The 25257-nt window shown below is 47.7% G+C and overlaps 3 protein-coding genes and 1 long non-coding RNA gene across 17 annotated transcripts in view; 1 reads left to right on the top strand and 3 right to left on the bottom strand.

The window, feature by feature from the left end:
- Positions 1-1451, bottom strand: part of LOC311444131 (uncharacterized protein) — a 99827-nt gene extending 98376 nt beyond the window's left edge. The window contains exon 1 of the mRNA XM_084535032.1: positions 1318-1451. The gene's annotated coding sequence lies outside the window, so the exon portion shown is untranslated. The remainder of the gene's footprint in view (positions 1-1317) is intronic.
- FGF16 (fibroblast growth factor 16) lies at positions 1114-12325 on the top strand. The gene is made up of 3 exons (XM_084535031.1): positions 1114-1426; positions 7459-7562; positions 11291-12325. The coding sequence occupies exons 1-3, from the start codon at positions 1153-1155 to the stop codon at positions 11534-11536; spliced, it is 624 nt and encodes a 207-aa protein (XP_084391157.1). The 5' UTR covers positions 1114-1152; the 3' UTR covers positions 11537-12325.
- Positions 11599-15933, bottom strand: LOC311444132. The gene is made up of 2 exons (XR_014697662.1): positions 14946-15933; positions 11599-14862 (listed from the first exon to the last, which is right to left on the bottom strand). It is a non-coding gene; the product is annotated as an uncharacterized lncRNA (long non-coding RNA).
- A 1285-nt stretch (positions 15934-17218) lies between these two features.
- The window catches only part of ATRX (ATRX chromatin remodeler), an 85098-nt gene continuing 77059 nt past the window's right edge, over positions 17219-25257 (bottom strand). For all 14 annotated transcript variants that reach the window (XM_084535041.1, XM_084535040.1, XM_084535044.1 and 11 more), the window contains 5 exons: positions 23996-24145; positions 22694-22819; positions 21649-21744; positions 21005-21133; positions 17219-20168 (listed from right to left, as the gene is read on the bottom strand). In XM_084535041.1, coding sequence (XP_084391167.1) covers positions 19890-20168; positions 21005-21133; positions 21649-21744; positions 22694-22819; positions 23996-24145 — 780 coding nt within the window. In that variant the 3' untranslated portion in view covers positions 17219-19889. The remainder of the gene's footprint in view (positions 20169-21004; positions 21134-21648; positions 21745-22693; positions 22820-23995; positions 24146-25257) is intronic.

The following is a 25257-nucleotide window of genomic DNA, read 5'->3' on the forward strand; positions in this document are numbered from 1 at the left end:
GCGGCTGCCGAGACCCTCTGAGGAGGGGTCCGAGGCTGCAGCCCGAGGTGTCCCCAGCGGCGGAGCGGGCTGTTTTTGCAGACTGCTTTTGCGGGGGGGTTTTGGGGAGCTGGTTTGGGGGGGGGGAGGCTCTCCCCTGGTCGTTCCCCTCCCTTGGCGGGGCACGGGGCGATGCGGATCCCCCGCTGCCCTCAGCGGGCTCTCGGCGAGCAGCGGCAGCGCCGCCTGGCGGGGCCGGGCTGAGGCGGGGCGGCTCCGGCTGCGGCTGCGGCTCCTCAGCGAGGCTCGGGCGCTGCCCGGCCGGGCTGGCGTTTTCCCCTCCCCTGGCGTCCCGCACGTCTCCCCGTGCCTGCCCTCGTCCGTCTGCGGCGCTGCCGGCAGCTGCTGCCACGGATACGGTGTCGGAGGGCGCGGAAACACCTGTCTGCAACGGGAGGAAGGTGGCGAGCGAGCCCGGGCTGCCCAGCGCCGGCCCCGGCCCCTCAGCGCCCGCCGCTTGTAAACCCGGCCGTAAAAACGCCGCGGGATCACTTTTCAAAGAGATCGCTTTGCAGCTCGGACGCTGGAGAGAAAAAAAAATATATATATATATAAAAAAATAAAAAAATAAAACACGCTCCCCTACGTGTTAGTTTTTCCACAGCGGTCGGTGTGAGGCGGGGGGGGGAAGGACACGGCCGGGGCTGCGGGGCACTGACAGACCCTGGGGGGGCCGGGAGGGGGCTCCGGGCTCCGGGCAGCCCCCGAGGGGGAGCCGGGCCGGGGCCGCATCCCCGGCTGCGTGCGGGGGCTCCGTGCTCCCAGCCGGGACCTGCCCGGAGCCTCGCGTGGAGCTTTTCCCTGCCGTGTTTTTTTTTTCATAATAAAAGAGGGAGGGAAGCTTTTTTTTTTTTAAAAAAAAAAAAAAAAAAAGGATCAGAGAAAGGAAAAAAAAAAAAAAGCGATAGCCAAAGGGGATGCCAGTGAGGTGTGGCTTGCATTTAAATATCCAATATGTCAATGTAAGGGGAGTGTGTACGTATATAAAGTGCCGTTCGCATCCGCGAGCGGGCCCCAGCCAGCCATGGGAGGCGCGGGGAGCCGGGGCGGGCCGCGCGGGGCCGGCCGGGCTCTGAGGGGGCCCTGAGGGGGCCGCTGCTCGCCCGCGGCCCCATGGCCGAGGTGGGCGGCTTCCTGGGGGCGCTGGACCCCGAGCTGCACGGCTTGCCCCCGGCCCTGGCCGGGCTGCCCCTGGCCGACCCGGCCGGCTTCCTCAACGAGCGCCTGGGGCAGATCGAGGGGCGGCTGCAGCGCGGCTCGCCCACCGACTTCGCTCACCTCAAGGGCATCCTGCGGCGGCGGCAGCTCTACTGCCGCACCGGCTTCCACCTGGAGATCTTCCCCAACGGCACGGTGCACGGCACCCGGCAGGACCACAGCCGCTTCGGTAAGGGCTCCCGGCGGCAGGTGGCGGCCCGGCCCGGCGGCAGGTGCCTCCCCCGGCCCCGCTCATTAATTAGCCCGGCAGCGGCCGGATGCAATTAGGCTGCTCAGCGAGCGCGCCCGGCGGGGCGGGCGGGTCGCGCTTCCCCTCCTAGCAGCCCTGCAGGTGCACAGGGACGAGCCCCGGGGAAGAAAAGAGGGGGGAAAGAGGCAAAAAAATGAGTAAAAGTGGATGGGGGCACCGCGGGGTGGCCGCTTCAGCGCTGCCCGTGCCCCTGGACTTAACCCCGAGGCAGGCAAAGGGAAGCAGGGAGCACGTCGGAAAAAGAAATTCCTGGCTTTCTCGTGTATTTTTTTTTTCTTTTTCCTTCTTCTTTTGGCCTCGGCAGATATCTGTGAGCTAATGTGATTTCTTCTCCTTGCGTGAATTTCGTTAGGAGTGTCTCCCCCGAGCAGGCAGGGATCGGTTGGCTGGACGGGCGGCTGCAGCTCGGTTTCGGGAGGTTGTTGGAAGGGAAAGGGGAAGCTGAAGGGGGAAAAATGCTTAGGGGACCTCTGAAAGGAGCAGACGGAACAATAGGCAGAGCGCTGTGGATTTACCTTGCTGTCTGGAATAAAGCTGGAAGACTTCAGAGCCTGTATCTGTGTCACACGAGAGCAGGGATCTCTAATGAGACTCTATGTAATCTTCAAAAAATGCATCCCAAGCCACAGGCGAAGGAGTACAGTAAGTTTGAGCACAGCTAAGAAAAATTCCCGCTACTTCAGCATCTAGTGCAGGTGTCTGGGTAAGCTATCAACAAGTCCCATGCCAGTGATCTCAGCTATGTTGTCAACAGGTTGCGAGAAGTGTTCGCAAGACTTTTTACAGTTTTCAAGTGATTTAACTCCTCGGTGAAGGGAATTCTTTTTTTGCCTTTAATTGTTTGCAACCGGTGCTTTCTGAGACTTCAGGAACGCCGCCGCCGCTGCTATTGTTGTTGTTAGTTTAAGGCAGGTTTTTGGAACAATTGGAAAAGCTTATCTGTGAACTGTGCTTTCCATAAACACCAGGTGTGTGTGTAACATGTCCCTGCCTAAATCAACAAGAAAGTCATAACCTGCAGGTCAGAGTAAGGTACTAATGGGCTCGTGGGGCAAGTGTTCTTTAATTACCTCCCGAAAGACACATATCTTTTAACCTTTAAAAAGAAACTGAAAGCGAACCCACTGCATCTGTTTGCTTTTTAGTTTAATCTGCCAGTTCTTTTTTTTTTTTTTTTTTTTTTTTTAACCTATCTTTATACGGGTAAACCATTTCAGATGGCTATATCTATCTCAGTCCCACTTTTTAAAAGATTGAGTAAAATAAACGTATTTCCAAACAAACTTTGGAAGAATGCATTAAACAGGCTAAAACTTTTCATGAATTTTGCACACTTAAGCTTAAGTCACACAGTGTGTTCAATAAATCGAAGCATTGGCATTCCCTAAGCGTTTTAGCAGTCAGCATCCAGCTACGTAAACTAGACCAGACTTCAGATATAAAATATTATAGTTTTCTGCTTCAGGGTTTTCCCAGAGGCAGTGTAAAATAAATAGTTATTTGTTGTAATTGCAGGACAAAGCCCCACAGGATTAGACTGGAATCCTCATGTTCAGATAAAGTTGGACTGAATCTCGCTGCAGCAGAGACTCAAAGCAATAACGTATTGGCACACAGCATTCACCATCTGCATTCAGTAGCCATGAATATTTAAATTCCAATGTTATTGGTATGGTTCGTATTAGGATGTCATGTATCGATGCATTCCTAAATTTTACATGCAGCAGGCAGAAAGCAGGAACTTATTACAGAAACAGGCAGGCTGTACAGTGCTGGGGAGCTACAAAACTACACCGAGGGATCCGGAGCTAGAGAGGGTTTCAGGGTAGCAGTTTGAAGCCGCCTTAAATCTAGGGGCACCCGGGGAAATACTTAGAAACCCTGTATGATGGTTTGGCAGATCGAGCCCACATGGCTGGAAGGTGCTCCCTGATCTCCCGAGCAGATTATTAATGTGCTTGCTCCAGGGATGGCTCTCAGGGACGCCCCAGCACAGGCACGTATCCAGCTGCAGAGGGGATGGAGGTTGGAACTGGGCTTTGTATCCCTATCTCTGATTACTGGAAGGGGTTCAGGAAAAGACAGACAGTATCTGCACCATCCCAGAAGTTAGCAGATGTGTATGTCGTCCAAGTCTTTCAAGGAGAAAAATAATGAGCCTGGCGATGGCAGCCGAGGTCCTAACAGGAAGGATTAAGGGAGAGATTAATTTGTACCACAGAAGTCAAGGGATGTGCCAGCAGGAAACAGGGAAAGCAGCAGAAGCATCTACCCACAACGCCTGAGCGGTCGCAGCGACTATTGCCTCTCATCTGTTGAGGACTGGAGCTTTCTGAAATCACACCTGTCCCCTGGAATGTGACATTTTATACTTGTAAAAACACAGATTCGCACAAGAATGACAGCGTGCAGCTTATTTTTCCTAGAGGAGGCTTAACGCAAAGTTTGGTGAAGCTCTCCAGGATCCTTGGAAGAAAGCTTAGACAACAGGAGTGCCCAAATGCTCTCTCTGAACTGGCAGCTCCACCTGAGCCATCCCAGGAAAAAAAATAAAAATAAAATGAAGTGTTTTTAAAAATGTATCTATCTTCTCACTGCATCTGCTAGGAACCTTCCTGTACAGAGACATAAAGGATGGTCAAAGGCTGGAGAGGGTTTGGATTGACATTACCACCCCTACGAGAAGAATCCTTCTGCAGAGGGAAGTGAGATCAGTCTGCCAGGAAAATCCTTGCCAGGAGGAATTGCTCCCCTTCTGCCTCGAGTCTGTTTTACACCAGCACTCAACAAGCAACTCCAACAGCGCTTCGCTGCAAGGGAGGAGAGGAAAAGGCCTCGAGTTAGTGCTGGAGACTACTAAAGGGAGGAAACAAAGCTCTTCTGGGGTACAAATCTGGTAATGGATCTGTAACAGAGCCTCTTAGAGAAGCTGGTGAAACCTCCAGAGCAAGTTTTGCAGTAGATTTTGACATTCAGACTGCGGTGCACCTGTTCCCAAACAGTTGTTGAGGTTTTTAGCTGAAGCTTTAGGTTTGTGGACATTGATACAACATCTGAGGTTGTTTCTGTACCCCGGCTCGTCAGTACAGTCATGCAGGAAGAGACAGGTGCAGCGAGCTGAATTGTTCTTTGAGGGATAGTTTGGGGTAATGCGAGAGCGCGCGGGGCTGGCCGCCACAGCGCTCAGATCATGCAGTGCTCTGGTGTTAAAGGGATCCAGTTGGAGCCTCAATCAAATCTCTCCTAATGTTATCTAAAAAGACTCAGCGAACAAACAGAATGAATAATCGAAGCATGAAAAGTGAGGGCAAGTCCTGAGGGAAAAGAAAAAAAAGGAAAAAAAAAAAAAAACAGCAAGCCACGGTCTACCACAAAAACACACCGCCACAACGTGAAAGAAAATTCTTGATCTGGCCCCAGTGGCCGCTCCCTGTGCTGCTGGAGATCAGATGTACGAAGCTGCAATTTTGTCTAGCGACTGGAGTGAGCTAAGGACAGGATGGATATTTGCCCACATTTTTTCAGCCTTCACTCTGTCTCCTGACTTTTGTGGGTTTAAGTTACGTTCTGAGTGCTATTCGAACAGAGCTGTCTTCGGTGCACGTCTCCAAGGGCCATCAGAGATCAGGAGAGGGGAGTACTGACAGTGACACTGGCAGGAGAGGTTGTCACAGGTCCACCTTGCAGAAATCTCGGTTGCAAGAGCAGCAAGTGCACAGCTAACGTGCACCAGAGGAGTGGTGTCTGGCCTCCTGGGGAGGGCTGCGCTGCTCTGGGATGCCCTCACCAGGGCTTTGGAGATGGCTCCGAATGCCACAGACTGAGCCTGCTGGTGGGTAAACTCAAGAAGAGCTCTCTGCTTCCCTTTCTCCAACATCCCTTGGTTCCTAAGCAGGCCTGGGAGCATTCTCCTGTTTCTCAGGGACAACAGAAGGTAAATTTAAGGACCAAAAGCAAACCAAGCAACCCAACTGGTACCCGTAGGGTCGATCTACGGCTCTCCAGGTAGCAGACATTTTTCACTTGAATGTCCGCTTGTCATCAGCCTGGATCCCCATTTCTAGGGATCCCTGTACTCCTTTCCCCCTGTATTACTTTTTTCTTTACTTTTCTGAATCACCGTGCCACTGTTCAGAGGGGTGAGTGCGTTCCCGTTACTCAGAAGTAGCGGCTGTCCTTATTTTTGTCCTGCAGGTGGGGAAAGGGAAGTGCGCAGCAGGTCAGTAACTTGCTCCACGTTTCAGGACCTGTGGGGAGCGGAGGCAGAAGAAAACCCTTCATCCTGCACCTCTTCCCTCCCTGCTCATACCTCTGTTCAGATAAGAAACCCCGAAGCTCGGTGCACGAAGAGCAGAGCCAGCTCCTGGAGGGCTGCCTGTGCCCACTGCCTGCTCTGAGGGCAACGTGTGCCCAGCCTGGCCACGCAAGGGAGAGGAAAGAACCGACTCTCTGGGAAAATCCATAGCTCTGGAGTCCCTTGAAGAAAATGTGGGACATCTGGAAAGGCTGTGCTTTCTTTGTGCTTTGTAGGACCTAATGGAAAACGAATGCACTGACGCATTGTGCTGCTCGCCAGCAGCCCAAAGCCCCACGGAGAACAAGTTACCCCGCTCTGAGTGTAGCTGGGCGTATTTCAGCCTGGCAAATTTCTGCACTGGTCTAAAATTCAAGTTGCCTGTTTGCTTTCCTGTGTGTCTCAAGGAATTCCAGCTCCTGGGTCCATATTTTGTCTCCGCCCCGCAGCACCTGCTGGCTGCAGACAGGCGAGCCGTAGCGCCGACAAAAAGTCTGACACGAGGCAGAAAGTCCAAGTCTTGCACCTGACCAACCCGTCTGCGCCCAGCTGAGGGGTCTGGGGCCGCATATCTGCCCTATATTTAGGCGGTGACACCCTCAGAAAGTCAGCACAGCCACACCTGACCGCGCAGAGGATCCCTTTGCAGGGCCGAGGGCTGCCTGCCGCTGGAGTCAGCCGGCTCCGGTGGCCGAACGTCACGCAGCGCTTTTAGACCCGGGGCACGCTCTGCAGAGGAGCTGTGGGAGGTAACCCGATCGGTGGGGCAATCGCTCGGGACTGGACATCCTGGGAGCTATATTAAGGCACCTGGAGCCCGGCGAAAGGTTAGAGCAACTCTGCCCTCCTGGCAGCGGACACACCCTGCCCGTTCATCAGACAGATCGGGGATGGTGCAAACCCTCCTCCTGCCTCCGCCGCAGCCTCCTGGCTGACTCGTTCAGCGCTGGATGAGCACAAGCTGCCCAAACCCTCAGGATTGGGAGCATGTGAGATATTCAGAGTCTCACCCAGCCCCTCTAGGAGGCTTTTCCCTGGAGCTTGGAGGGGGCAGGTGGCGCAGGCACGTTTCTACCTGTGCATACCAGAGGTTGGCTTTATCCCTGAAGACTCTATGCATTTCGGGGTGGCAAGCACCTCACTGCAGCAGCGGGAACAGGACAAGCCTCACAAACACATTTTCTAGTGCTTTTCATTTATTTTTATTGAAATCATCACTTTAAATTGTGTGGGGCTGTCTTCTCTTGCCAGAAGCTCCGTGGGGACAAAACTCCCTTGTCTTTTGGTGAATAGGAAAGACCCAGGGTGGCAACAGCCTTGTAAAACTGCTCGTGGGCCAGGCACACATTTCTGCATCTCTCCTTTTGGTGATTTAAAAAAAATAAATAAAAGCAACAGCTACGCCTAGCGCTCCTTTTCTCATTAGGAAAGGGAATTTCCCTCGGACAAGTCAAGTTCATAACGCTGGGGAGAAGTCTGGGGTGGAAATTGAAGGATTGCGTGTGTGTAGGACTGCAGACTTAAGAACTGTGCAGTTATAAATAAAGTAAGCAAGGTCTGTGAGAAGCTCTGCTTGGGAAATGCCGTTTCATGTTTGTCACTTCAGCCTGGCGTCAGTTCTGCCACCTGTATGATTTGCGTTCCTTTTCTCTTCTAGGGATTTTGGAGTTCATCAGCCTGGCGGTGGGGCTGGTCAGTATCCGTGGGGTGGATTCGGGACTCTACCTCGGCATGAACGAGAGAGGCGAGCTGTATGGGTCGGTAAGTTCCAGATCTCGGGAGGATACGAAATACACAGCAACCGGGGCTGTGGGGCCTCGTCGGTGTCACCAGCTGTGCCCGTCACAGGCCTCCAAAGTCCTTGTGGTGCCACATCCCTCCACCGTACCCACTGGAGGCAGAGCACCAGTGGCAGATACAAAACGGGGTCACAGGGAGGGGGATGCACTCCTCCAGTGATGGCCAGCGCAGGGTGCAGCACCTGGGGTGCTGTGGGGGGTTACTGGGCTTAGCCTCTTGGAAACAGGGCAGGAATGGACAGCTAAAGGCACAGGAGGGAAAATTAGCATCAAAACGGGTGGGGTTTGAATGTTTTCATGAGTAACGTCACATTTATTGCCCACATGCTCAGGATCTGCATGGATCTGCAGGTCTTACACATGTGTTACAGTTCGCTCATGGAAGCTGAAAGTGTGGTGTGTTATTTTTATTATAGCATTCTCTACAGCTCCTTTTAGGAGTTTAGGGAAGTTTCTCATAATTTCCTAAAAATACCCTTTCAGACTGAAGTTTTTCCTGTTTTGCCAAAAGCCCCATGTAACCTTCTTGCTGGCTTTCCTCTCAGCACAAACTCCTTAACGCCTCATTCAGCAAATGGGGCTGAAATGGTGCAGATCCCCCACGGGTGCACCCCGTAAGAGCTCTGCCATCCTGGGTTAGGTCCCCACTGACCCGAAGAGAGCCAAGCTGTCCTCTGCCCGCTTCTACTCGAGTGTTTAGGCTTGTAGGCAAAGTGCCAGGTCTCAGTAGCTGGGCAGAGTCCTTCCTACAGGACTCAATTCCTAATTATTGAATTCAATATAAAACAATTAGTTCTAGTCAGCTAGAAGAATTGCTTCTATTCTGAAAATTAATTGCATTCTAGATAGCTTTTTTTTTTTTTAAGGTTACTTTTCTGTAGCTGCTGTGCTGCATCAGTGCCTTTTCATCAGATGCCCCCTTGCCTTGAACTCAACTCATCACCAGGGTGTGTTTTTTTTAAATGTGTCTTTCTAGATCAGCACCCTATGTGAGGACACTGGTTTTTTTTTGAGGGTGGATCACAATAATTTTAAAATGACATAAAATAAATCGGCTTTAAACCAAAGTGGAAGGCACAAACTTTCTCTACCAAAGCCAGATCAACCTCACAGTGCAGAACTTGTAACCTTGTGTTCAATGCACATAGAGAAGCCTTCAGAAAACTTTTTCTTAGAGAACAGTAATGATAAAACATGAGTTTCCATCATCTTTTCTTCTCCCTTTCCCATCTACTGAGATTGCTACAGCCACTTTCACTACTTTTGAGGTTCAGGTACCAACGCTTATATGAGATAACCAAGTGCTAACATTGATTGATAACTTTCCTTTTTCCACTTCACTTCCTTAATAACATCTACCCAAAACAAAAGAGCAGAGACCGTGATTACGTTACAAGCATGCAAGACAGATAAAAGGTGAAGTCACCAGGAATCCATAAAACACAGAAATTTTAAACTTCAGAAATTGGCTCAAGCCTAAAACCACGCAGCAGGACCCCTCCTGTTAAACTCCAAGGCTGTTCAACAGCTCCTGGAATTGCAGCTTTTACTCATTCATGCTGAAAACGAGGGCACAAACCTGCGTATCTCCTTTGCTTTCAAGCCCTGCAGCTCTGATCATGAATCAACAAACAGAGTTAATTAAGTTCCAGGGCCTGTCTTAATGCTACCTCCCAGAAAAAAACAAAGATACAATTTTACGAGGCTTTACCTGGAAACTGAATTGACCTTAAGACATAATCATGGGAGTTTTCTCTGTTGTTGCACCCTGCACGCTAGGAAACACACTGGACACTGCAGGGATGACAGCGACCCCAATCTGAATTGTGCAGAAGTCACAAGCCAGGTCCCCAAATAACCCTGAAGTTTTAAGATCTGTAATATGCGGGCTGTGCACCGATGGCTTTTCAGAAGGGAAAGCCACTGCAGTATTGCTACTTAAAGGTCCATAGAGCAGCGTGTAACAACAGCATTAGCATTACGATGGTGTTTGAGGAGCTTGCAGCAGAGGGGTATTTTTAAAGTTTCTGCAAGTGCCGTGTTCCCCTCAGTGCCAGCTTCACGTGCTGCACACATTGATGGAGCAGCATCAAGCACCAGAGCCAGCCACTGCCACCAAGGCACTTGTGCTACGTTTTCCACCAATTTCAGAAATAGAAGCAAGTACCTGGAGCAGTGAGTCCCAGGCACTGCCCTGCATCGCCTCAGGCTCAGTGGGGATGTCCCAGGGCTGGCAGGAAAATAAATGGTGTCCTGCAGAGCCAAGATGTTTTAGAGCAACACGGTGCCTCCAAACAGCCCAGTGAAAGGCATGCAGCTGGGGGCAACGCAGCAGCGCTGCTCTGCAGTTGGTCAGTAGCTTCCAGGGTGTTTTGAGTAGGTGCCACCCTAGGAGGGAGGGGAAGAAGTGCATGTTCACTGACAGATCTGGGAAGGGAAACCCGCAGCTCCCCTGCTCTCAGATGACAAGAGCTGTGGCGGAGGCTTTTGGAGGATTCACGAGTTTCCTCAGGGTTCACTTAATTAGCAGCAAAACACTCAAAACAGGTTTTGAGTGCAGGTGAGCTCCTGTATCTTATTACAAAACACCTACTGCAGGCAGTAACATTTACTGAGCACTCCGTGCAGCACAGATAAGACACATTCCCTGCTCAAATAATTCACCGTGTGGGTACAGACTCTGTAATGTTCTAACATCCTACGTCTGCAGCCCGCCTTTCATCTGAAAGGCCTGACCCCTCCTGGGCGATCCCCACGGGGTCTGTGGGTCCCCTGCCACTCAGTGCAGCCACCCCACAGCCCCCAGGTCCTGGTGGGGCCAGGGACAGCCCCACTCCTCGCTGCAACCCAGCCCAGCCCCACAGCTGGCCCGGGAGAGATCAGAGCCCGTGGGTGACGGCCACTGCCTGAAAAGCCACCGCATGCTGCCAACAGCCCCCGGGGCAAGGGGTCAAGGGGCTGTGGCTGCGTGACATGGGTGGCATCCATCCCCCAAACCCAATGTGTGATGCCCTGGCCGCGTGCTGGCACGCACTCATCACCTCACCTAAATATCCCCCGGGGTTAGGCGTCCCCGGGGCGCTGCTCCCCGTGCAGACCTCCCCACGTCTTGTTATGGCCTCACATCACAGCTCCCTGGCGCTTCAGAAGATGAAAGGCCCGAGGAATGCTTTCATTCCCATTGCAGCCTGTGTTGTTACGTGCCTTGAACTCTCACCCGCTCGCTCGCCCTGCCAGGAGGTGCCTCGTGTGCGTTCCCTGCACGTGGGGCTGCCGGGGGGGCACGGCCCCGGCTGGGCACCCCTTGCGCCCTGTGGGACAGGCGCTGGTCCCACAGCCAAGGCCGCGAGCTCCACATTCACACCCCGACCGCAGGCACGTGGCTGCCAGGCTTGGAGTTTTGCTGCAGCCGTGTGTTATGTTCAGTGGAGAGCCTTGCAAAGCGCACGCCCACCTTCTCCTTCCATCTCCTTCCTCCTCCAGCTTCAGAGGTCTCTGGGGCCGGGCTCGTGCCCGTTTCCAGCTTTCACCCACGATCATCATCCCCAGCAGCACAGTCCCCTCCTCAGGGGAGCCAGAAGCAGGTAGCTAGGAAAATTATAGGGAAAAAAAATGAAGGAAAATACATTTTTTTTAATTTTTATTTTTTGACACCCGTCTTTTTCTTCTCACATCCCTGCCCCAACGCAGAAGAAGCTCACAAGGGAGTGCGTTTTCCGAGAGCAGTTTGAGGAGAACTGGTACAACACGTACGCCTCGACCCTCTACAAGCATCCCGACTCGGAGAGGCATTACTACGTGGCGCTGAACAAGGACGGCTCCCCCCGCGAGGGATACAGGACTAAGAGACATCAGAAATTCACTCACTTTTTACCAAGGCCTGTGGACCCTGCCAAAATACCTGCAATGTACAGAGACCTCTTCCACTACAGGTGATGTTTCCTGCAGCTGCCCCGTCAGTGTACATACTTGGGCTCCCGAGCTTTTTCCCAGAGCACTATATTAATAGTCATTCCATCAATCCTGTAAACGTAGATGACATAGGAAAGCACTTACATTGAATTCAGACACTGCTGTTCCTCCTTGTTTCAAGCGTATATCGAACGTGGGTTATTTATGGGGGTGGGGGTAGGGGAAGGGAGGGAACCCTGCGTATAATCTTTCATTTTCGTTCACTTTCTTTACTCGGTGGCTGTCGGAGAGGCCAAATATTCAATGTTATGGTTGCTTAAAGGAGCAAACAGGCGAGCAAACTTGATCACCAGGGGGAGGAAAAAATAAAAACAACTAAAAAAAAAAAAGAGAGAGAGAAAGGAAGAAAACAAAAGACCACAGAACTGCTACAGATGCTGCTGATAAGCTTGGGATAGTTACCAGCAAAGAAAAAGCCTTTCAGATGGTGCCCTGCTTCAGCGGCCCAGGAGTTTGCTACGTGGATGATGCTACAAGGACTGGTCCTGATGTGTGGGGTGTTTCCTGCTGTTGGGGTGGGAAGGGGCTGAGGAACATTATTCAGATGTAAGCATGGATACTGTGCATAGGGACAAAACTATTTATAAAATGTATATGATATTTATTTTATATATTTATTTATTTCAAAATAATTTTATTTTTAATGAGAGATGCTATGACCGGATTTTCATCAGGAAGAATAAGGTCCTACTGAAACAGGAAAAAAAATGAGTTTTAAGAGCTTATCGGCAATAAAATTGTCTTTATATTGTAGATTTCTTGCTAGCCCTTTTTTTTTTGGTGCTCCTTAACAATTAACCGAGTATTTTCTGATCGATGTGAAGATTAAGACCACCTATAAAAAGGCTTTGGACTTTAGATAAATTTCCTAAACTCCAAACTCTTACAGAAGGGCAGCATCAAATTGTAGCTGGAACGGCTCTGGGAAGCGTGGCCCCAATGAAACGAGCAGCTGGACATGAAACGAAGCGTGGGAGCTGAGGACGGCAGATCCAGCCCTCCCCTGTGTGCTGCCAGGGACAAAACCAGCCCCCAGGCCACGCAGGGCGCCCGGCACCCACCGCTGCTGAAGACCTCGTGTGGGGTTTCCCAGGAATACGCGTCCCGGCAGTGCAGGGAGGAACCTCCCCGTTCACACCTGTTAAAGCCGCCCGGCCTCACACCTGAACCTGCAGCACTGTGGAAAAATCAGCGAAGAAAAAGCGGAAAGCAACACAAGCAATTAAAACCCACTCGTTTGTAAGTAATTGCCACGGATGAAGATTATCCCTGCAGGCAGCGCTTGGACGGTCACGGCTGCAGAAAGTGCCCGGGCACGCAGTCCCCAGCAGCTTCCCCCTGCCTCCCGGCGGGCTCAGCCTGAGGTCCGCAGGCAGGGTTTGTAGTGCAGGGTGGGAGCAGGAACGCGTCGCTGCTACGGCCCCTGCACAGCACGGACAAGCACCTGGTAGGAAATGTGGTCCTCTGGAGCATGCAAAAATATATACAAATGCAGATGTTGTGGCTTTGCATTGGGGTTTTCCTTACCACAGCTTCGTTTTTCACAGTGTAGTTTCTTAGGCTCCGCTTCACAAAGCAGGCTAGGGGAGATCTCAGCCCCTTCAGCTTTAATCCTTGAATTCCCAGGGCGATCGCACTGAAGTGGGAGCGACCCACACCAGCTTGTTCGTGCGCCATCTCTGGTCCTCTCCGCCACCTCCCAGGTCCCTGCTGCAGCCTCTGCTGCCCAAACGCCCCAGCCGGTGCCGCAGCTGTCCCAGACAACAGTCTGCAGACGGCAGTGAAAAGATTAAAGGAGCTTTACCTTGAATGATCTAGACACGGAGGAATTTAATCCTGTGTTTTAAATAAAAAACGTTTATTTACCTTTTTCCTCTGAGTCATCGCTGAAACATCTAATCCTCAGCGGCCATGTCAGAAGCACGATCATTCCTGAAAAGCATCCTAAAATGTACTTTTTTACCTTAGCAAAGGGAAACTCTCAGACCTTCAGCTTCACTCTGCAGCCTTCTCACAGCCTCGTCCCATGGGTGCTTGTGGCCATCCAGGGGGCCCCAGGGGCGCCGCTGCTGCCAATGCCACCCCAGAGAGCCCAGCAGCCTCTGCAGGAGTGTGGCGAGGGATCCCACCTGCTGGCTCAGCCCTCTCTCCAAATACTGCTTCCCTTTACACGTGAAGGCAGTTGTAAAGCAGAAGATGGCGCTTCTCATCTCCAAAACGCAGGGCAAAACCACATCTCAGCAGTGCACAGTACGTGTTTTTCACCACCCTGACAGGGAGCTGATCAGGCCCATGGGCGCCACGCAGCGGGCTCGGTCCTCTGGCAGCAGCACCCAAGGGCTGCCACGGACGGAGGCGCCTCCTGCAAAGGGCATGAGAGTGGAAAACTCTGCAGGCTCGGGGTTCGAGAACACAATACCAGCAGTAAAATGCACCAAGGACTCACTAAGGGTTGGTACCACCACCACCACCAAAAAAAAAAAACAAACACAACAAGAACCAATAAAAACTAACAACAACAAAACCTGAAGGTTTTTTTCCTCCAGTAGGAGCCTTATGCCTACTTGTTCCCCTTCCCCCTGGGCTGTTTTACATGCGAAAAGCTGCGTATCTCAAAACACAACAATAAATGCAACAAAAGGAATTGTTTTTAACAGCTCTCCAGCTGGAGAGAGCTGGGCACGTAATAACCGAGACCTGCATAAAGCAGGAGGAAGGAGCCCGGCAGCAGAGATGGACAATTTCCCAAGTCTGGCTGCAGCGGGGTGTGGAAATGGAGGAAAGCCCTTGGCATGAGGCTGAAGCAGCACCCGGCGCATCACAGCATAAACCTGGCAAAAGCAGTCGTGCCCCCAGCTTTAGTGCGTGCTTGGAGGCACGGGGAGTTCTCCTGGGCAGGAGAGGTGGCTCAGGGCTGCCCAGCGCCTCCTCCGGAGAACACAGTGGAGCCCAAAACACCAAGGCAAGTGGATAAACTCTGTGTGGACAGGTGAGAAAGGTGCCCTCCAGGGCAGGAGCTGCCCCGCTGGGCTGCCAGGGGTGTGTCAGCTGTTGACTGTGGCCGAGATGTCCCCGAAGGAGAAGGACCGAAATTCTTGGTGGTGACACATCCCTCAGGACAGCGCCGGCAGGAGAAGACAATGCTGGGGACCTGAGCCGAAGGGCGATGTCCTCTTCTGCATCCCAGCCTTGAGGCTTTGCTGAAGCGTAACAGGCTCGGCAACAGGAGCTGTCTGGAGGGCAAAGTCTGTCTCCAACTCAATCCAGAAAGCTTCGTAAAGACAAAGGCACTGCGAGGAAATAAAGGGAGGTTACCGAGCGCTCGCCCTAAGCCACAGGACATACAATACACCAAGGGTAATAACTGGGTTACCTGATAGCTCAGGGTCGTTATTAGCCAGCAGATGCGGGCAAATCATTTCTCCACACTTTGGTGAACAAAATGCTTGCCACGACCTTGCTGGAAAAGCGTTTGGACAGAAGACAAGGTGGTGGGGACCTGTGCTGAAAATAATTCTGACTTTCAAGGCAAGCACAGAGCGTGGTGCAATGCGCTGCTCCTCCAGCTGCTGCAGGCACCCGGGGCAGCCACCCAGGAGAGACACGGTCAGGAAGGCAGGCACTGAGCTCGGTTTGTTGGAGGGAGGCAGGCCCTGGTCCTGATTTTGAGATAAAAAACATCTGCAGTCAGGTGGGGAGAGCAAACAGCACAAGTCAGCTCGATAGCCCGCGATCCGTGCAGGCACCGTGCTACCGGGCTGGGTAACGTGAAAACTTAAATGAACCTAAAAAGTCAGAGAGAGGGACGTGAACCCAGCAGACCACGTTGTGCACAGTACCACGTAAGACTTGTTTTTCTCTCAAAGCAAGTAACTGCTCTAGAGGTGTTCAATCCTCATCATAAAAAACACCAGGGCAGTAGTTTCCAACCTGTGCTGGGTAGGTTTGAGAAAACATCTGCAAAGCCAACTCCACTGAGGTCGTTCCTGAACCACACCAAAGTATTTGTTACCAAAAATTTGTGTCCACACGTAACCAGGTGTGGCTGATCACCCTGAGAGCACCTGCTGGTGCCAAGAAGAATCCCCGGGGACAACATTTTGTGCAATTCGATTAGAAAAGCAGCCACATCCCCCAACGAAGCTTTAAAGCCCCAGTTACTGTTTCTCATGCAGCATCTCAAGGGCTCAGCTGTGCCCCTCACCCGGCACAGCACCAGGGAAGCCTCTACGAGAGGCTGAGCACAGAAGGAGGGGGCCTCCCTTCCTGCCTCCCCCCTGCTCTTCTCCATCAGCATCCCCATTTTCTGCCTCAACCCCTTTCCAGAACTCCTGTGCCCCTTCTGCCATCACTGCCACTCCCTCGACACCCCTCGTGTCCCCCTCACCACGTGCAGCAGGAGGGGTTCTGCAGGCCCTCGAGACCCAAACCCCCTCCAGGTTTTGCTCTCAGCCCCCCCTGAGGACAGGACTGGGCAGGGAGCTGGTGCCTTACGCTACCCCACAGCATAGACGGGGCACGGTGTTATCGCAACACCCGCAGGGGTTTGGGCAGGGAGCACCAAGGAGCTCAGCACTCACCCACAGCCGCTGTGTCCCACTGCAGCCAATGCTGCAACGCTGATTTTTCCAAGCACCTCCAGCTAGGAGCATTTTGGACATTTGTCTTTTCCATAAACACTGAAAATTTACCCAAACTCAAAACTCTCTTTGCTTAAACTGATAACATGACTTTTATTTACTCCACTCAGACTGGTTCAGGATTTAAGGATCAAATGTGAGTCTTCTACAGACCAAAAATAAAGCAGAAAAGGAAAGCATTCAGCACTGATGCCTCGAAATGCCACCACCGCCCATGGGCGCGCTGTGCTGGCCTCACCTCCAGCAGCCTCCAGCCCCAGCACCCGCCTGAGCCTCCTGCTGGGAGCTTTTCCCAGTTCCCACTGTGAGTAATTTCCAAGGACGTTTAAAAACTTGACCCACACTGTCCTTTATGGCAGCACCTGATTCAGAACCGTGATGATATTCACGTTAAGCAGCTTCCACAGCATCAGCCCCTTGTCAGCCAGCTGCGGGACCGGCCGCACCTCGTGGGGCAGCGACACGGCTGCAGCACCGGCTGAAGAGAAAGCTTTAAGCACAGGGAACAAATGTAGGGGCAGCTTTAAATGTAATTGCCACTTGATTTTTATTTTTTTTTTGTGGTTGTAGTAAAGGCTTTTTATTTTTTAATTTTTTGCCCAACAGGAGGGATTTATTAACTGCAAAAGTAAAAAAGAAAAAAAAAAAAAAAAAAAGTACAATTTCGAGGCTGAACTACCCAGGTACATCGTTCTGAGTTGGCCAAGCAGAACTTCACCTCGCTCTGAACAATTTATTCCTGTTGGGCAACTCCTCCCTGTTCATCATTTTTATCAGAGAGATTGGCTGCAGAAGCCACTGTCAAGAGTTTATTATTTGAAAACCTGTCCCACAGCTACCCTCCCTAAAAATAATGACCGAACTGAGTGATGGGTACCTCACTGTGGCAAAAAGGAAGAGCTTAACTCCAGCGCAGTGCAAGTTCACAGCTCTCACCAGACAACTTCTCTCACCACGTCCCCGTGGAGTTCATGCTGTACTGCAAATGTAGCACAAGGCACATTGATGTATTTTGGTCACTTTATTAAATGAGATATTAAATAGTTTAAGTTTCAACTACTAAACAGCACTTTGAATGGTGAAAACACAGATAGTATATCGTCATACTTGAATGCTTCTTTTCTTTAAAAACACATTTCCAGTCCTTATATATATTACAAAACAGCCTTATAGGAAGAGGTGACACCTTTTCTATAGTAATTAAGATATTTAATACAGAACTGAAAAGCCATCTAATAGAAACAAAGGCAAGTCTTCACAGCTGTATGATTTCAGCAGCCAAAGCTGGTTGATGGACTGAAACATTACTATACAACTGGGACAAAACATATACAATATCACAATACTAAGCAAAAACGCTTTACATCCAAAGGAATAAACAGGTTACAAAATGTGGAGAATTTAGCAGGCAAAATTGTATTACAAGCAACAATTTTATTTGTCATCTTAAGCCATCTCATCTAGTTAAAACATCTAAAACAAATATAAAAATGAGCCTTTTATTATCTTATTGATGTACGTTGTCTTTAAATATTTGTTAAAGCTTGATGTTATACTCAAAGCACATTGTTATGCAGCTAAAATGTCAAGTGAGAAACATGTATGCAAAGTGGTCCAAGTTTTATTTCAATGCTCATCTCCAATTTCTTCTTATGCATTAGTCTTCTGTTATCCATAGTTTTGTCCAGAATGAAAAAAATGTGCCTTTAAATGTTGCCTAAAACTTCCACATTTAAGTCTTTGAGTTACTGTAAAACTCCATTGAACATTCCCAGGTTTGGTAGAAGGTACTTCTCTTACTCATGACACGTAGGAACATCAGTGAGAGTTGCCCAGAGTACATTTGCCTTCGATTGTTGGTTTCAAAGTCTTGTATTTTCATTAATTCGAGTGTGAATACGTCTCTTTTTGCTCCCTTCCCCCCAAATTAAATGTAATTGTAGAGCTGGCAAAGCACTAGAACATACTGAGGTTCATTTGTGGAATCTCGTAATAAAGAGTCCAAGATGGCAATTTGTTAGCTGGTTTTGCAACAGATCAAAGAAACTCTGTTCAGATCACAAACCAAGTTTTTATCACAAAATGAAATATCACGTAGTATTTGCATATTTAGATGCAAACAAAACAAAACAGAACAAAACATTTGTCCATTCAGGGCAAGATCTCAAACTCCTGCAAGAACAGTTCCAGAAACCAAAACAATTTCAGTTCATGTCAGCAAGCCAGAAGAGCCCAGCAATATCTACAGCAAATGCCTTCATCCGCTTGTTTGTCGAGAATTCTCTCGCTCTTTCCTATACTCGACACACCGTTGCCTCAAATGCTCCTGTCATTTATTTTAGCCCCAGATTATAAGCATTTTTTCAGGGAAGAGTCCACCAAGCTATATTCAAGAGCCCTATTTGTGTTTAGTTAGATCTCCACAAGCACAAGAAGTGTGGGTAGAGAGAGTGCTATTGATATAATAATAAACGAGAAATTTCTCTCTGGTCTACATAAAAAACAACAACAACAAAATCAAGCTCTTTGCATACTAAATGATGTTGTCACACAAATGAAAGGGGATGGGGAGGAGTGCATAAACAAAACTCTTATCTAATGGAGGAAAAGTTACTTCACTGTTCTGGTAGCTCAGGAAGTTATTAGAGCACTTTTTTGGTATCAATTTTAAATTCACAATGGTTCTGCCATTTTAAGGTTGATAATGTAACAGGGTTTGACCCTGCCCACCATCGGCATCCTAACCCCCAGAATACCAGGAATTTAGGTATTCTTGGCCTGTCTCCCATTGCTGGCAACGGGCAAAGACAGTAGCACCAGCAGTAAGGAGTTAACAGAAATGTGCTTTGCATTGGACTCCGCGTAGAGCGAATTCAGGTGAAGGAGAAACATCTCCTACTCCCAGATCACCAGCTGTTTTTCCGTCACATAAAAGTGAAAATAAAAAATGGCAGAAGACTAAGGAAGAATAATTTTCTTCCCCGAGTCACTATTTAAGGCTGTAGACACAGTTTCTATGTAACTGCACGACTCAAAAGTATCAGAGCAGTAGTACTTAAGAATATTGCACTCGATTCTGTTTCAAAGAGTATTTTCAGTTCCTATGTTTCGTTCAGCATAGATGCGATAGTATGAGTCCAGACCTCAGCCAAAAGGAAACTGAACGATTTCTGTTACAATATTCCCACTAATTTCAAGAAATGGGTAAGCAGAAAAGTATTCCATAATTTGAGGAATCAACTCTAATCAAGAACTCAGCTGTGTACAACTCACATATGGTATACTGAAACATACAGACCTGCAGTCCTTCCTAAGCTTCTCAAATTGGATGACAGCTTCACAGCTACTAAAAGTAAGCATAGGAGTTTAGACAGGAAACCTGTGGAGATGCTACTGTTACGGGAGGACTTGTTTTCACTGAAAACAACTTGATATCTCCTGTACTCAACATATGTAAGAAGATTCTAGGCAACATCACTGACAACAAGGGAAAACGTATGTCCTATTTAAACAAAGCTGAAACACTAACATGGAACATGGCATTTAAGGGGACCAACCAAACTTTTTTTTTAATTTTTTTTTTTTTTTTACAGTTGAGTTCTGTTAAGCCATTGATTCCTAAAAAAATAAAAGTTCTTTCTCTGATTTTAACAATCCTTTAGGCTTTTAGTGCAAAATCACATTGATTTCCCTTGGGAAGGCCCTGGATTTTTGCCTCTCATTGGGGGTGGTGCTCGTTGTAAAGGTGGTGGTTGCATACCACCAGACACTGACTGATACATTCCTCTCATATCTATCTGTTGGTAGTTGGAAGGATTCATGATTAAATTTGGAGGCTTTGGCATCATGAGATGACTCATTGCTGCTTGCTGGTACGACATCTGCTGCTGTTGCTGCTGATTGTACTGATGCTGTAGTCTTCTGTTCATAAGTATCCTCTGAACACAACCGATTAACTGTGAAGGGAAAGCAGAGCTGTTAGAAGTGCACGACCCGTCTCAATGCTGCCAGTATCAAGTTCAGAGTTAAAATCAATTTGTTCGGGATAGCATGGCTGAAGGAAAAAGCACTATTGTTATCACCATCACTAATGTGATGGTATTCACAAGCTGATTACTGCAGAAACCATTTAGTAACACCATTTAGGGCCGAGTTCTCTTAATGACTTGCCTATTGTATTGCGTGCAACATTTGGGTAAGTTCCTACAGCAAAATGCACTATGCTGTGAAATTACTCCCAGGTATAAATTACAGCATTTTTTTGTCAGGTACCATTTATCATCCCTTTGAAAGTCCTGCATGCAGATTATCACTAAATGTTTGCTTAAGAGAAAGCTCTACCACTTGACATAAACTGGGCAGCTTTCAGATTTTGCAAAAATAATTCTAAGCTAAAAACCATTAGCAATACTTTCTATGATTTGTGTTTTGTAAATTGCTTTCTTAGCGCTGGAGTTAGATTTCTCTTTAAGCCTCATGACCTTCAGGCAAACGACTTCAACAGAAAAATATGGTGAGTATCTTTTGAAATGAACATCTCATGGAGTCTCTGCCGATGAGGCTGAGCGATCCAACCCAGCATACTGCAGAAGTCAATTCCTGATGTTACATCATATACACCGCTACTCAATGCCAGCAAATACTTGACCCATGGAAACTCATACTCTGCGAGTACATATTTATACATATCTAAACATACATCTCTATTTTATAAACATACATATGCGAAGTTCATACTCAATATCCCAGTTCAAACTTGGACAGCTGATCAAATAATTGTTAGATATTTTACCATCTGTTGTTTAGTAAGGACGTCGTTATAGATGGCTTCTCGGCGCTTAACATCAAGCTCCTGGCTTGCCTGCCTGCTTAGGGCCAGGGCCTGTACTTGGCTCTCTGTGAGTGTTACATTCTCTTTCCACTGAAAAGGAAAAAAAAAATATCTTGCATTAGTCATTTTGACAAAAGCATAATGGTGACTGAGGTCTTGTGTTATATTCCGAGTTGCATCAGGAGTTAAAAAAAATAGCCCAGTTTCTGGAAAACGCAAAATTACACTTGCCCAGAATCAGAACTAAGAGTTATCAGTTCTTTAGATTACTGGTAACAAGTGAGAAATGCAGCCTAAGATAGATATACAGGCACAAGGAATAGGCAGTATTATATTTGTGTATGATTATTATACTTATTTGTAGAAAGCCATGATTTCCAGTGCATAGCAAGTAGCTGTGGATCTGAAGTGCTAGTCCCGTAAGGCTCTATCACATCTATAAGCCATAAAGGGTTACTGCAAGCGGCAGGGAGACAAGTTAACACACACTGGAAATGACATTAATTAATAACAACTAATTAGCTGAATGACATATATAATGATCATTTCTTCGCCTGATAATGTTCAGCTGCAGGTCTAAACCTATAATGAACTCTTTTACTCACTATTGTTGAAATGATGTCTTCAAGGGGCTGAATTCTTGCTGCAGTTACATTGTTGGTTGCTTCCACAACTTTCTCTCTTCCTTGATTAATGAGGTCCTGAGAAAACACCAATAAATTAATTATAACGCACAGATGCAAAGAACAAATTTCTTTGCCAACTGTTTCTAAGTTTTCCTCATCTTTGGCTTATGTACCTAGAAAAGTTACGTTTTTCTCCTCATTTGCACAAGTCAATTTGTGACTAACAAGACAGATTCAGACTTCCACACAACTGACCTTCAGTTCAGAATAACTGAACAGCACATACAAAACTGGCAACCTACACAGGAGACGGTATTTATAAAGAAATACAACTATTTTTGTACCTAAAGGTTTTCAGACCATCACAGGAGCGATGCTTTTCTACTCAGGCAAGTTTTCCACAATACTGAGTTTGATGATGTCAAAACCTCAACTCATTCTGTGCTCAAACTACCGTGCCCTATTTTAGCATAATACTGGCATGTCACAGGTATTACTCTACAGCTGTATTCAATATGGGTCCCCCGATTTGCATACTTGGCTAGAGATTTTCAATTCTTTCACACAAACTCCTCACCAGACACCAGTAGGCATCATAAGACAACCAAATGCCCTTCCACTACTGCAGTTTACAGGGTGGCACATTAGGAAGAAACGTCAGCAGCTGCTTCAGCTAAGACCTGAGGTAACTGGGAGTGGAGCACACGTTCCTCCCTCCCACTCCTTCTCAGACAGAAGGCAGATGGAGGCACAAAGCTAGATGTGGTAATTAACGTCGGCAAGGAATGCAGTTAATCTCCCTGAACCCTGAGATACTACCCAGATAGAGGTCTTGCAGGTTACATGCATACAAGTTAGACTTCAATTCACGGATACGTAACTAAGCAAAAGAGTTAGCTATTAAAAATAAGAGACCGTTACAAAAATATCAGAATATTAAAGAATGACACAAACCACCTATGTGTGACAGAGTAATACACGCATGCTTACAGCAACGCAGATGTTCCAACAGGTCGCTGCTTACCTCCAGCTGCTGGTTGCTCATTGCTGACAGAGCACCCAAATTGAAAGGAATATATGGGGTCTGTGAGTTGAAATTTGTGGGAAGCATGTTGGTCCCGGTCGGCATGTTGAAACGCATGGTCAAGCCCTTGAAAACACAAAACGCACTTGTCTGAACAACTGGAATAATTCATGTTCTCTAACAATCATTGAAGCAGCACGCATGGACAAGTCAGCCCGTACGTGGCACAGGGAGGCTGAGGTATCCCACTGCACCAAGGAGCCTTTCCAAACCCCAGTTCAAAAGGGCATCTCAATCACAGGGGAACCCCAATTCTAGTCTTCCGTTAATATGGGTGTTGAGCTTAATTATTTGGTCATTACTAAGACAAGAATAGCCAAGGTTTATTGTTATATCTGAAGTTGTTCAAGATGCATCTTTTAATTGCAAACCCATTACTTAATGCTGATTTTAACTAGATTGTAATAAAAACCTAAAGAACTGAAAAGGATAATTTACTAAAAGGAATATAAAGCTCTTCTCCCAAATCGCCTTGGAGAAAGCCACATAAATGCTCACTGAAATTTCTTGTATCCTCCTATTTCTTCTCCTTCACAAAGCCTTTTCCCAATACTCCATTTCATTTGTCATTTGTTCATTAAGGACTGTTAGTGGCATGTTATATTCCCAAGTTTTGTTGTTTCAGATTACTGATCAGGTCTGAATACCACACTTAGCCTTTCCAGATTTTTTTTGATGTTAAATTCCAGTTACACCAAGTTACCAATACAGTTTAAAATGACAACAAAACCAAACCAACCCCCACAGAACCCACCTCTCTATCCAATTTAGCTTTCTGGCTACCACCTGCTTAAATATGAAATAAACAAGATACAGGAAATAAGGGGGAAAAAAACAACAAGACTTTAAGCCCTTTCTAGTAGATGCATGCATGTTTGTAAGATCGTGGCAAAAAGTTCTGAAATCAATTCTACACCTTTCATGGAACTAGAGATTTCCTCAAGTTGTAAAAGCGAGCTATTAAACAGGACACCAGTTCAGTGTAATTACGAAATGGAATATTTCTGTGTGCAGAAGTAAAAAGTTACTTTTAAATGGAAGTAATAAAGAAGATACACACAAAATAAAAGCATCAGAAGAGTAAAGAAGACACGGTATCCTCGTTTTTCATGAGTTTACTCTACATATCCATTTCTTGGCTTATGAGAAAATAATTTACCCCAAAACAAACGGAAAAGGTGAATGGTACTTTATATAGAAAGGTTATTTTCATATGCAGCAAACTGGTACAGATAGTTTTACCTTCTTTTCTGCTTCATATTCTGCCCATGCTGCCTTCCTTTCTTCTTCAGTGAGCTCCTCTTCCTCCTTATGGTCCAGGAGCGAATCATGTTCATGATATCCGACTATATACTCTTTATTGATCTGAAGCAATTCTGCCAGAATTGTATCCTGTTCAAATGAAAAAGGGATGAGAGAATAAGAAGTCACTTGGTAGCTCTATTATATTTACTCTTTGTGCAGGCCTTACTGCTTTGACCCAATTTTCACAAACAGCAGCTCCAAGAACTTCAGGGAAACAAAATTAAAAAATAATTGAAAAGTAGAATTTTCCTCAGAGGGCAGGTAATGGATTAACAACCTGCTACAGAGATGACAGTCAGATCTCTTAATGAACCACAGGAATGCTCTCAGATTCCCCAACAATAAATGCACTTTAACAACCTAAAAAGAAAGGAATGTGCTAAATGATTTTTCCTTTGCTAGGACCGGACACCTGAGAGGACCTATCAATAATCCGCATCTGTGATCTATAAGGAGCACCGCTGCTGGTTGCAGAGCACCGAGTCGTACTTTGCTTCATCAGCTGCCTGTCGGTACTCTGCAAAAAAGGCTGCTTCCTTCAAACTGATAAATAGTCCCCCATCCATTTGGGCTAAAAAAGTTCAAATCTCTGCTGTGAGCAGGATTTGATCAGCAGGCAGCAAGTTAGCTTTCTGTATTTCACAACACCCTTACGTTTAACTGCTTCTAAGGTTTAGGGAAATGTTTACAGTGCCCTTTACACCTACAGTCTATTGTGAAGGTTTTGTTTGCAGACATACTGAAATTGGGAGCTGCATTAACACCAAAAAACCCTCCTGCTGTTTTCCAGTAGGCAGCACTACCAGAACATCGAATGGCTCCTGGGTGAAGCAAAAAGAAGCTGGCTGCTCCCCAAACTGGCTAGCGGCTACTGCTCTCCACTGGACCCCAGATGCCACATTTTGGTAGATCGTTATCTCAGTTCAGAAGGGAAATAAAAACAGAACATGAATGGGAAAAGCTGGGATTTCAAGGCAGCGTGTTAATAACGGGTTTGCAGTCCCCATTGTCACCGCCTCAACATTCCTGTCTCCGCAGCTGTTCAAAGATGACGCCTCTTTGCAGTAAATAGAGGTAACGCTGCAGAGGATCAAGGGGGCTCTCTACAAAGACGATTACAGCCTGCCCCTCCCTGTACCACAGGAGTCACCATTTCAGAAGGAATGACTGAATGCTTTTTTTTTTTCTTTTTCAATGCA

This window comes from Aythya ferina (assembly GCF_964211825.1).
Source record: "Aythya ferina genome assembly, chromosome: 13".
Lineage (NCBI taxonomy): Eukaryota > Metazoa > Chordata > Aves > Anseriformes > Anatidae > Aythya > Aythya ferina.

Excerpts from the sequence above, each read along its gene's own strand:
- FGF16 (XM_084535031.1), top strand. The coding sequence starts at position 1,153 with ATGGCCGAGGTGGGCGGCTTCCTGGGGGCGCTGGACCCCGAGCTGCAC. Across the intron at positions 1,427-7,458 it reads GCAGGACCACAGCCGCTTCG|GGATTTTGGAGTTCATCAGC; the intron begins GTAAGGGCTCCC and ends TTTCTCTTCTAG. Across the intron at positions 7,563-11,290 it reads GAGGCGAGCTGTATGGGTCG|AAGAAGCTCACAAGGGAGTG; the intron begins GTAAGTTCCAGA and ends GCCCCAACGCAG.